At 36.4% G+C, this 11,779-nt stretch overlaps 1 protein-coding gene across 1 annotated transcript; it reads right to left on the bottom strand.

Moving 5' to 3' along the window:
- Positions 1-1,522: 1,522 nt before the first annotated feature.
- Positions 1,523-10,539, bottom strand: LOC117324262 (26S proteasome non-ATPase regulatory subunit 8-like). The gene is made up of 8 exons (XM_033880039.1): positions 10,394-10,539; positions 8,029-8,101; positions 7,344-7,446; positions 6,877-6,970; positions 6,368-6,466; positions 6,036-6,109; positions 5,637-5,748; positions 1,523-2,372 (listed from the first exon to the last, which is right to left on the bottom strand). Exons 1-8 carry the CDS (start codon positions 10,499-10,501, stop codon positions 2,235-2,237), a joined length of 801 nt encoding a protein of 266 aa, XP_033735930.1. The 5' UTR covers positions 10,502-10,539; the 3' UTR covers positions 1,523-2,234.
- Between the last annotated feature and the right edge of the window lie 1,240 nt (positions 10,540-11,779).

Genomic DNA, 11,779 nt, shown 5'->3' with positions numbered 1-11,779 from the left:
TCCTTCCTTTTTACAACATAAGATCTCATTTGTCAAATATTACTCCAGACTAAATGTCATCGAAATCCATTAAGTTGTTCATTACATGTCAAGGTTTGCAAGAATTTCCCCCAGGGGAGCCACACTCTCCAGATCTCATTTGCCCAATAATTTTCCGGATCAAATTTCATCAAAATCCATTCAGACATTCTGGACAAGTTGGGATTTAAACGACAGACACTGTGCCATCACATACGCCAACCTGCTGTTTCGGCAAGGTTAGCTAAACAAGAGGCCCATGGGGCCTGTATTGCTCACCTGGTTGGATTAGACCAAATGTAAAAATAATGTTCAAACAATGCTATATATGATTATAGAGTGGGGATCCCAACTGCTTTAAGATTTATGAAGTTCAGACTCTCTAAGATCTGAAAGACCTCAAGACTTGTTTTTAGAACATGCATTCATCACTTTATGACTAGTAGAGATTTAGATGAATTACATTTATTTCCCCTGTTGGGGCCCCGCCCCTTTGGTACTTTGGGGGTCAGTCACCATTTATGCAAAATCTGTTCCCCTTCCCCCAAGGATGTTTCTAACCAAATTGGGTTCAAATCCATTCATAACTTTATGACTAGTAGCGATTTAAAGGAATTACCTCTATTTCCCCTATTGGGCCCCGCCCCTTTGGCCCCTCGGGGGTCAGTCATATTATGCAAAATCTGTTCCCCTTCCCCCAAGAACGTTTCTGACCAAATTGGGTTCAAATCCATTCATAACTTTATGACTAGTAGCGATTTAAAGGAATTACCTCTATTTCCCCTATTGGGCCCCGCCCCTTTGGCCCCTCTGGGGTCAGAGTCACCATTTATGCAAAATCTGTTCCCCTTCCCCCAAGGATGTTTCTGACCAAATTGGATTCAAATCCATTAATAACTTTATGACTAGTAGCGATTTAAAGGAATTACCTCTATTTCCCCTATTGGGCCCCGCCCCTTTGGCCCCTCTGGGGTCAGAGTCACCATTTATGCAAAATCTGTTCCCCTTCCTCCAAGGATGTTTCTGATTTGAAGCAAATGTTGACGGACGACGGACGAACGACAGACAGATGACGGACGGACGCCGCGCCATGACATAAGCTCACAAGACCTTTGGTCCAGGCGAGCTAAAAATTGTTAATAATAATATTATCACAAAGGCAACAGGTCTGTAAGTTACTCTCAAATAATTCTCATTTTCGAACTTGTGAGGGATCTTGTTGATATATGGCTGCATCAAAGTTTCTTCAAACTTGGTCGATACTTACTCCAGTTATCATGTTCTCAAGGTATTGTTGATGGAAGGATGGATACTGGAAGCTACAGTATGGCATAAGCATACCTTGGTCCTTTGGACCAGGTGAGACCAGGTGAGCAAATTAATCCCTGAAGTCTGCATGGAAAGGTCAATTCACAGAAGTATGAATTGACATACTATTTACCAGTTGTTTTGTGAGAATTCACACATTTATTTGTTATGATATATATTCAGAACAAAACATTGATGTAAGAAATATTTTTAATTGATAAAGAAAAGTGCAAACTGATGAAAATAATGCACCAATAATATGACATATATTAAGCACTCCCGTTTGTTTTACATTCATTACTTGGTATAGCAATCCTTCAGTTGATTATCAGATGATATTAGACTGATTTTGAATCCATTTAATACAAGTCAACCTGTCATACAGTATAAGATTTACAATATAAATGTTTTCAGACTGCATCTCTGTGCAGTTGATTATGAACGACTGCCTCGTACAAGTTGTAAACACATGGAACATTACTATCTTACTCTCTTCCTCACTATCATTTGGCTCATCAGACTCACACACACAAACATGGACATACAAATCACAAATATTCACCTATCAAGCCATTGCTAATCCTTAGTGTTACTTCCAGTCTTTCAACAGAGAAAATAAAGCATTTAAAAATGCCTGTGTCTGGTAATATTCTACCATAGTGAGAGAGGCAGTTTCTACAGACTGATGGTAACACTGTTACACTGTATTAAAGTCACCTTAGGTGGCGTTAGCTGCTATTAACAGTTGAGTACTAACAGGCCAGCATGCAGGTTTTGTTGGCCCTTATGTTATGTAGGACATAATTTCAGACGGACCTGCTTCCTGCTTTAATGTACATGCCACAATACCACTGTGATGAACACAGATTTAGACTGTTAAGATATTTGTATTTCTCCTAGAGAAGTCACTATACAATCATTTCTAGTTCACGTGCATATTCTATCGTCTGTTCTGCAAGCTGCATGGCTGGTATAGATTCATCTGCATCTTTCTGTTCATGTACTGCAAAATGGAAGAAGTTGTCTGAGGAGACAGTCCACCCTCTCTGAAAAAGTAAAGGAAGAGAAATTAAAAACTAGTGATAAGTTAACTACAATAATTTCATAAAAACAAACTCATCAAATTAACAAGAATTCAACGAAAGTGGACGTGTCACCTGCGCAGCAAGTTGTGTGATTAAGAGTTTTTGCACGGTAACAGATTTTCTTTTTATAGTAACAGTGACCTTGATCTTTGACCTTTGGTCCATCATAAAAACAATCCCATGCAAGCACTTTTGGTATGAAAGTTGAGTTTGATGGGCCCAAAGGAAAGCAATCCTAAAGCCCCAGTCACACATGGGCGCGACCTTTGGCGAATGTTTTACGAACCACGATTCGCAGTCGATCGCGAAGTTTTCTCGGAATGTCGTATTTTTGTCTTAAAACATTCTCCAAGGTTCGCTCAATGATCGCCATGCTTTGCGATTTTTTTTGACTGCCAAAAAAATTCGTTAAATAATTTTTGTCGTAAAGTGTTCTGTAACGATTCTCCACTCTGTTGTATGTAATTGAAAAAGAGTTGTAACTTGTCTTAGCGTTTCGCAAAGTATTCTCTTTGGCGATCATTTACAACAGATTTACGAATTGTTAACGAACCAAGTACGAACGACTTGCAAACTGTTAGCGACAATATACGACATGTTTGAGACATATGTCGATACAGACTTGGACATTTACAAACACATACGACCTTTTGGCGAATAATAACGATTACATTAGCGACCGTTTGGGACTCCTTTGCGTTATAATTACGACTGTCAACGACTTTTGCGAGGAGGGTATAAATACGGTTAGCCTATGTGTAGGGTGCATCCAGTTTCTTTATTGTTCTTGAACAAGACAGACCCAAAATATGGCCAGGACAAAAAACTACAGGTCTCTGTATTAACCACGATCTGACCTACCATCTTCTCTGCATTCTTTCTTTTCTTTCTCTCCTGTAGTCTATGATCTCGTTTGCTACTTCAAGGTCATCCCGTAGCATATTTTGGTCAGCTAAGAGAAGCTGTTGCAGCTCTCTGAGTCTCCTTGGAGCCAGTAACATATTGTCCTTTGCTTCAGAATAAAGCTGACTGAATGCTAATTGCAAAACTACATCTGTATTTATACCAAAATCTCATGACATTCGTAATCATTCGCAATCAATCTCATCATAATCGCTAATTGTTGTAATTAATTGTAAACATGTCACAATCTGTCTCAAACGATTGTAAGTGATCTTACACGCTGTCGCGTTTAGTTGTAAATGTGTTGTAAAAAAGTTGCGCCCGTGTCGCTAATAGGGTCGCTTACAATCGCTATCTGTCGCAAAAGATCGCCATGTTCGCAAAATATTCCTGGTGTAAAATTGTTTTTTTCGTAAGAAGTTCGTCTATTTGTCATCAAAGTGTTGCTAATAATTCTCAAAGAGGTTGCAAACGATATTTTAATTTAAAAGTTCGCAAGAGTTCGCTGTCAAAATTGATCGCAAATGAGTCGCCTTGATGCGCAGTTATGTGTGAGCACTTTTGGTAAGGAACATCTGCATAAAGTTTGAGCTTGATCAGCCCAAGGGAACTTCAGAGTTATCGCAAGGGAAACCTCTGTGCAGAAGATGCCACCAACACAGCGATACCTGTGTATCGCCTGCTTGTAGGCAACACACAAAAAGTTGCTGGATAAACAGCAATGTTCATGGTTTTACTTGTCGATAAATATATCATTATTGGCTGTGACTTTATATACTTCAATGTACAGAGTAAATACATGGCATGTACCACAAGTTTATTGTTTATCAACTTTAACCATTGTATAAAATATGGTAGTTACTGATAGTATATATTTTATTGAACTCTAAAATATGGTAGTTACTAATACTATATATACTGAACTCTGAGGGTTCAGCATATTCAATTTTTCAGAAGTAATGATCTATGATTACAACTTATTTTTCTCACCTTAATGAGAAATGAAGTACCATGTTAAACAACAAATATTTTTCTTTAATAGTCTTATTTTGACAGCATGTTTTGTATTTTAGATTTGGTAAAAGATTATGTTATCTTAATGGTCTGGACCATCTAAGGATCATTTCTGGTAAGTTAGAGCTGAATCCCACCGGTGGAATTTGAGAAGAAGTTTGAAATATGTGTTGTTCAGGAAAACCATGATTGCGCAATCATGTTACAAAATGGCCGCAATTGCTGCCATATCAAAGTTTTTACAAGGCCGAAAAAATAACAACACTTTGTTGGCACTCCTTCCTTAACATTCTCACCAATTTCGAGCTCAATGGCACCAGTGGAACTGGAGAAGTTTAAAATGTGTTTTTTAAGATGGCGGATATGGTGGCCATCTTGCATTTCAGACCAATCTAAAAAATAACAACACTTGGTCGGGATCATCTCAGGAACATTTCAGGCAAGTTTCAGCCCAACAGCACTGGTGGAACTTGAGAAGAAGTTTAAAATGTGTTTTTGAAGATGGTGGTTATGGTGGCCATCTTGGATTTCGGACCGACCCGAAAAATAACATCACTTGGTCGGGATCATATCAGGATCATTTCAGGCAATTTTCAGCTCAAAAGCACTGGTTGAACCGGAGAAGAAGTTTAAAATGTGTTTTTCAAGATGGCGCCTATGGCGGCCATCTTGGATTTAGGACTGACCCGAAAAATAACAACACTTGGTCGGGATCATATCAGGATCATTTCAGGCCAGTTTCAGCTCAATAGCACTGGTGGAACTTGAGAAGTTTAAAATGTGATTTTCAAGATGGCGACTATGGCGGCCATCTTGGATTTTGGACCGACCCGAAAAATAACAACACTTGGTCGGGATCATATCAGGATCATTTAAGGCAAGTTTCAGCTCAATAGCACTGGTGGAACTTGAGAAGATGTTTAAAATGTGTTTTTCAAGATGGCGGCTATGGCGGCCATCTTGGATTTCGGACCGACCCGAAAAATAACAACACTTGGTCGGGATCATCTCAGGATCATTTCTGGCAAGTGTCAGCCCAACAGCACTGGTGGAACTTGAGAAGAAGTTTAAAATGTGGTTTCAAAATGGCGGCTATGGCGGCCATCTTGGATTTCGGACTGACCCGAAAAATAACAACACTTGGTCAGGACCATCTCAGGATCATTTCAGCTTAATCCCATTGGTTGAACTTGAGAAGAAGATTGAAATGTGAAAAGTTTACGCACGGCGCACGGCGCACGACGACGGACGAAGCATGATGACTATAGGTCATCCTGACCCTTCGGGTCAGATGACCTAAAAACTTACCTTGACAGCATACTCTTTCATGGGTTTTTGTGATTCGAAAAACAACATTCTGGCGGCTTCTCCCAAAGCTATCCTCTCGTAGGCCTTTTCTATACAACTGGCTATCTCATTTCTACAAAATAACACTTGATGTCAACAACATATAGGGAGGACATATTGTACTGGGAAGACTTTAACATATGATGATAACATGTGTAAGGATTTGTATCTTTGTATGACACTACATCTCATTTCCCACAGAATGACCTAAGTCCTGATCTAATCAAAAAGCTACATGAAATTGAATAAATCCATGAATTATAAATAGTACTGTAAGCACTCACGAGGGATAACTTAGTACAAGGAAGATTTGGGAGATTATTAATTATATCTCGATTAAGATTAATAATTAATACATACCTGATAGTGTTCAATAAAATGTCAATAAAGAATGTGTAATTTTCTGCTGGTACGTTTCCTTTGGCTAAAAACACCTGGTAAATACAGAAAATATATCTTATGATGGCATCAGTTTAATCAAAGCTAGGATATGGTTACTATTAGAACTTTTATACATTGTACCATATGTTGATAGATAGTATAAAGCTGCCTTTGACAAGTAACTTTTGCTCTGTTTGATAGGACGAACTTGAATGTAAAACATGTTCATTGCTTTGTACTCAAATGATTCTATGGTATGAATGAATTAGACATACACTGTAACCATCAACAATCTATTAGGTGATAAAAACCTTATTGTAACAGCCCTCCATCAGATACTGCTCCATAGATACTGGGTGTTTGATATAAATGTTGTTTTGTAATTCTTTCACAGGTAATAACTCCAACTCCTAAAACAGAAATAAACAGACAGGATAAAACAGTATATGTACATGTATATCATTTCATTTGTATCCTGATTTATCCAAATTTACATTTACAAACTGACATCATCCTTAAAACGTGTTTTCATATTGACAATACTGGAAATTCACAACAAAATTCATCAACTTCATTGCTACCTAATCCAATTTACATGTCATTGCAATTCTCTTTAATGTTACCTCCGATATATTTTTAAAGCTATATGCAACTCGCAACATAAACATTCCATAATATGAAGGGAGATAATACACTGTAAGTAATGATTTTTTACTGAACCATCAAAGTCTTACAGTATCAAATTACAGTGAATTCTGATATTACAAAAAGAGAAACTAAACAAGTACTTTTACTCTTGGAGGAACAAGTCTTTACTTACAGTGTGGAATTCTGCGACCCTGTTCTGTGCGAGTAGACAGAGGAGGTTGAGACCCAGTAACTGGTATTTATATGTGGACTCCGGCAGGTTGTCTCTGTAATTAGTTACCAATATGTTATGGTAGAATTATCACTCAAAATTAACTGCAAAATTATCACTTCATCATGATTTTCCACAGGATAAGCTGTGATGATAAGGTCTAAACATGCAATAATTTTAATATTAACAAAAATAAATCAATGTACTTATGGTTTTTCCTACTTTAATTTATTTGTCAATGCCAAATCTTATACCTACAGAGAAAATTCTTTTAACAAGTTACTAGTACAAGTAGTAATTAGGCTGACAAACTTGGGGAAAAAAAAAAAAAAAACTGCCAGCATGCAAAATTGTTTAGGTTAAACTTTTTGCAAAATATCATTGAAAGTCAGCTTGAAACAACACTAAAATTTTGGAACATTTCTTACTTATAGTCCATGTAGTAACATTTAAGCTGTGCCATATATCTCTCAAAAGATGGTATGTCATGTTTACAGATGGCCCACTGTGCTCCAATTTCTAATATATCACCTGAAATGAGAAAATAACCATGGATAGGAAACTGAAATAAAAATAAGTACAAGTTGTATACACGGTTACAATTACAGTATATCATCATGTTACAACTTAACCATAGTATAGAAACCTATCTGTATAAAGGTCTAGATACTGTGACCTGAGTATACTGAATGGTGTCAGGGTGATGTTTTATTATTCAGTAGGTTCACATTAATGCTGTCATTATTTTATTGATCAGCAACTGGTAGATTCTATCTCTATGATTTTGGATTTGATGTGTATCTGCATCCAGTTTGTACAAATTAGGAAACTTATTAATCTGCATGAGTTGTAGCAACTGGTAGCAACCCAAGCGATGGCAAAATGTACTGAAGTGATTTACTATTGAAATGTATACCATATTATCATCTGTTATAAAGAATTTATTTTACAGAGTGGAATCTTCTGTCAAAGAGTACAGTATTTATTCTGCAATAAGTTCAGGGGAGCAAAACATCAAAACTATTTTACAATAGAAGAGTTGGCATATTGCTTTACAAGGAAATAGAACAATTATTCAGCATTTTTACAGAAAGATAAACATTTTCTACATACGTGCAACAAGGAGCTCCTGTTTAGTAGGGGCGGAATCATCTGTAGGGAGGAACATCACACCAGTCAAGGCAACCTACAGGTAAGGAACAAGATCATCAGTCAAAATATAATTAATCAGATATTGAAAATATGAAGGATGTATTACACACATAAACACATAGTTTAATAAATGATATAATAGTCTGTATGTTATCCAGCAAGTATCTCTACATCAGTCCTGTCAGCTGGTTAGGAACTTGAAAGGGTGACCGGTACCGGAAAGAACTACTGTGCATCACCTGAACACTGAGGATAATCTTAAATATTTTACAAATTAAAATTCATCATGGAAAGTCACTTTCACATCGACATTCAGAACATCATATTTGCATCCACTGATCAGGGCAGATCTAGATCTGTATGAAACAAATAAACTACATTGAGAATAGATTGTAATGTTCAATAAATATCAGTGAATTGTTGTGTTTTAAAATAAGAATCATAATTCACGGTTCGTACAGATTTTCATACCAAAATTCAAGCACTTTTTTTCTCAATCTTTTAAAGTGCATTTCTTGCACTTATGGGGACTTGGGGCATTTCTCTTTAACGACTCATTATCTGTACCATCTGTTGACTTGTGTCCCAGAATTTATGTTGAAATCTGTTTGTTTAGTTTCATGAAATAAGATGATGTGATGCGATAATATTTCTTTAGTCAGTATCCCTTTAAATATATTCTGCAATGACATGAGGATCAGATATTGCACATGTATACTATTCAGGACCATTGCTATAAAATCCTTGGAAATATTTTCCGTTGATATAAAGGATAAATAATTTATTATTTTGCATCATTGACAAAATTTCAGATTGGAGATATTTCACTTCCATATTGCAAATTGTAAAGAAATAGAAATCCTGGAATGGGTTGTACTGTTGGAGATAGAAATGGGGTATCAAGCTTCTAAACTTTTTTTAAAGACAGGCTCTTGTATGATGAACATTTTCCAGTAGTTTCAAATGTTTCTCTGGCTGTTGAATGTTGATAAGCTTTGACAGCACTCCCACTCATTATACCAATTATATATATAATTACTACATCCTTCTTTTACATTTCACTCTAACTGTATCATATATCTACGTGTCATAGTAACCCTGAGACAGCCTTTACCCACTGATTCTTCTGTTCCCATTCTTAGTTATCACATTATGGAACATGATCACTCATCCAGCAATCTACTTTCCCTTTTTGTAGCATATGCTGCCTAAATCTCATAGATGCTTGAATACAGTGGGTAGTTCTGTGACAGTTGTGTAAGTAAATTGCTCCAAAGAAAGATAATGTCTGCATATACGGTTACTATCAACGGCTTAGATCGACAGGCTACATTTAGAATAAATAAATAAATAAAATTTCCTTATTTTTTTCTTAATTCTGAAAACAACATGAAAAAATATAACTCAAGGACAAAATATGCAAATTCAAGCACACTTCAAGGACTTTAAGAAAAATGAAAATTCATGGACTTTAATTTTCTAGGTCTGTATGAACTATGTGTATTGTGATCAATGGCAAGAGGGTTATATATAGAAATTCAATTCAGGAGTAAATGTTGATTATATAACTGAATACTCAGTCTTCTATCAAAAAGGTCTGTTTGGCAGTGTGTGCAAATTGAACAGGCTATCAGAACAGTGTTTAAAATGTTAATTAGACTACGACTTATCTGTTGCTTTACTACTTCGTTCCCTTCGAGGGTATTTTCTGTTACAACAATGGAAACAAACTCAACTATGATACTTTGTCCACTAAATGCATCCTTTTGGATGTGAAGTGGTTGGTGATATCGGTGGTTACAGCAATCTTTGTTTGGTTGGATATTCAGAACACTCTGATATCATCTATTCAACAGAAGGACCAACCATAGCTTTAAGTGTATCGAGGAGAAGCGGCTTCACCACAGATTCTGGCAAAAGTACATGGTGGTAGGGCCAGAGGAAACTTGGGCTAGCAAACACCCTGGTGTTTGTACAAACTATTTCAATATCAGGTAATATTTACTGGGAGTCTGATCGTCATGAACCTTAAACCCTATTTCAAAGCATTCGTTTTGTACTCAATAACTCGTTTAATCTCCCTACTTGGAAGTTATTTCACGATATAGTTCCCTCTGTAAAGCTTATGTATTGTTCATAATTCCAAAATCCATTTGGTCCGTAAAAACAGCAACAGTACAGTAAGTTAACTGTTTGTCAATGAAATGATGTATCAACTATAGTGACAGTGCACATTTTGAATAAGCAACAAAGCCGGCATGTGTTTCTTAAGGATACAAAAACGCCAGAAATTTCACTGAATCTTATCCAATAATGAAGTTGAAACCTTCAATTTCGCCAACAACTCTCCACAGCGGTCTAAATTTGGAGGCTTCTTGTCCCATTCTCTCTTCAAACTTTGGTACATCATAACAATTTCTTTTAGGGAAGACATGTTGTCTCTCACTGGTATGAAGAAATATGTTTGGCTATTTCTGATTGGTTAAAATTCCTCACGGATAAAGTTTATACTTTTCGTCTACTAAAACTTATCGGTTACTTGTGCCTTTTCATTTTAAATGCACTTAAGGAGGCTCTCGTATATTAAAGTGTACCCGGAACGGAAAACGATATTCAAATATGTTATTCTATGTAACCACCAAATTAAAGTTGCACACCGCATCAAAATCGGTTGGCCGAGTGCCGAGATATCGTGCATCGAAGTACGCGATTTGCACCTGTCGGTCGACTGCTAATCAGCGTATTGGTCAGTCACGCTGATTTGGAACTCTTCAGACTATGACGTCACAGGTTTAACGGAGTAACTGAAATGATGGCAAGCAGTATAGACGGCACTTTGAATAGTAGCTACACAGACATGTCTGAATACGATATGGACATAAGATTTGAGGTTGATGACTTTGGCGAACATTGCCGACAAGAAGTCGGAATCCAACAATATCAGTTTGAGCTTTAACAAGGAATATCTTTAAAAAAGATTAACGGCATAGTTTTAATGCTGGTGGTTATAATGTTAAACTGCTGGTGAAATAAATTAACGAACTAATTAATGAATGCGTTTCAGCATGGATAACAAAATTATATCACTTTGAATCATTTTTGGTGATAATAAGACTGCATTTGAATCAGGAATATGATTTTATTAATGTGTCATTTGAATAGATACATCCACTTATTCAGATTGCATTCAATCTTTATTTTGTTTCGTCTTAAACTGCATATCTGCATTTTGCATTTACCGCTACATTGACCAATCACATACTTCATTTTGACCAGTAACGCCACCTTTTGCGTCATATCCGGGGCCAAAAGAATTGTTGTTTTTTTAACCGCTTGGGTAACATAGACTGATGTGTTATTATACCAGGGACATACAGATGATATACACCACAATCCAATAATCGGTCAATCACCAATAAATGTATATTAGTTATGTGTTTACCATTTCTTACGCATTACTATAAAAAGGAGCATGGCATCAACATTTTTTAAATGAAATTATGAACCATTTTATTCGAAAGTTGATATTCAAATAAACATACAAACATTACAACAAATCAGCTGGATACTCTGGTTTGTGAGACAAAATGATAAACACGTACAGTAAACTTATGCATTGCATTCTGTACAAAACCTGCTTTAAGGCAGAAAGTAATATACATTGTATTATATAGATTCATCTTGATCTACCCTAGACTAAATCTCTCCCGTA

This window comes from Pecten maximus, chromosome 3 (assembly GCF_902652985.1).
Source record: "Pecten maximus chromosome 3, xPecMax1.1, whole genome shotgun sequence".
Classification (NCBI taxonomy): domain Eukaryota; kingdom Metazoa; phylum Mollusca; class Bivalvia; order Pectinida; family Pectinidae; genus Pecten; species Pecten maximus.
The sequence above is the reverse complement of the archived record's forward strand: the minus strand, read 5'-3'. Positions and strand labels throughout refer to the sequence as shown.

Bases quoted from the DNA above. Each gene is read 5' to 3' on its own strand.
- LOC117324262 (XM_033880039.1), bottom strand. From the start codon at position 10,501: ATGTCTTCCCTAAAAGAAATTGTTATGATGTACCAAAGTTTGAAGAGA. The intron at 6,467-6,876 runs GTAAGTAAAGAC...TTTCTGTTTTAG, and splicing joins GGGTCGCAGAATTCCACACT to GAGTTGGAGTTATTACCTGT. The intron at 5,749-6,035 runs GTATGTATTAAT...GTTATTTTGTAG, and splicing joins ATTTTATTGAACACTATCAG to AAATGAGATAGCCAGTTGTA.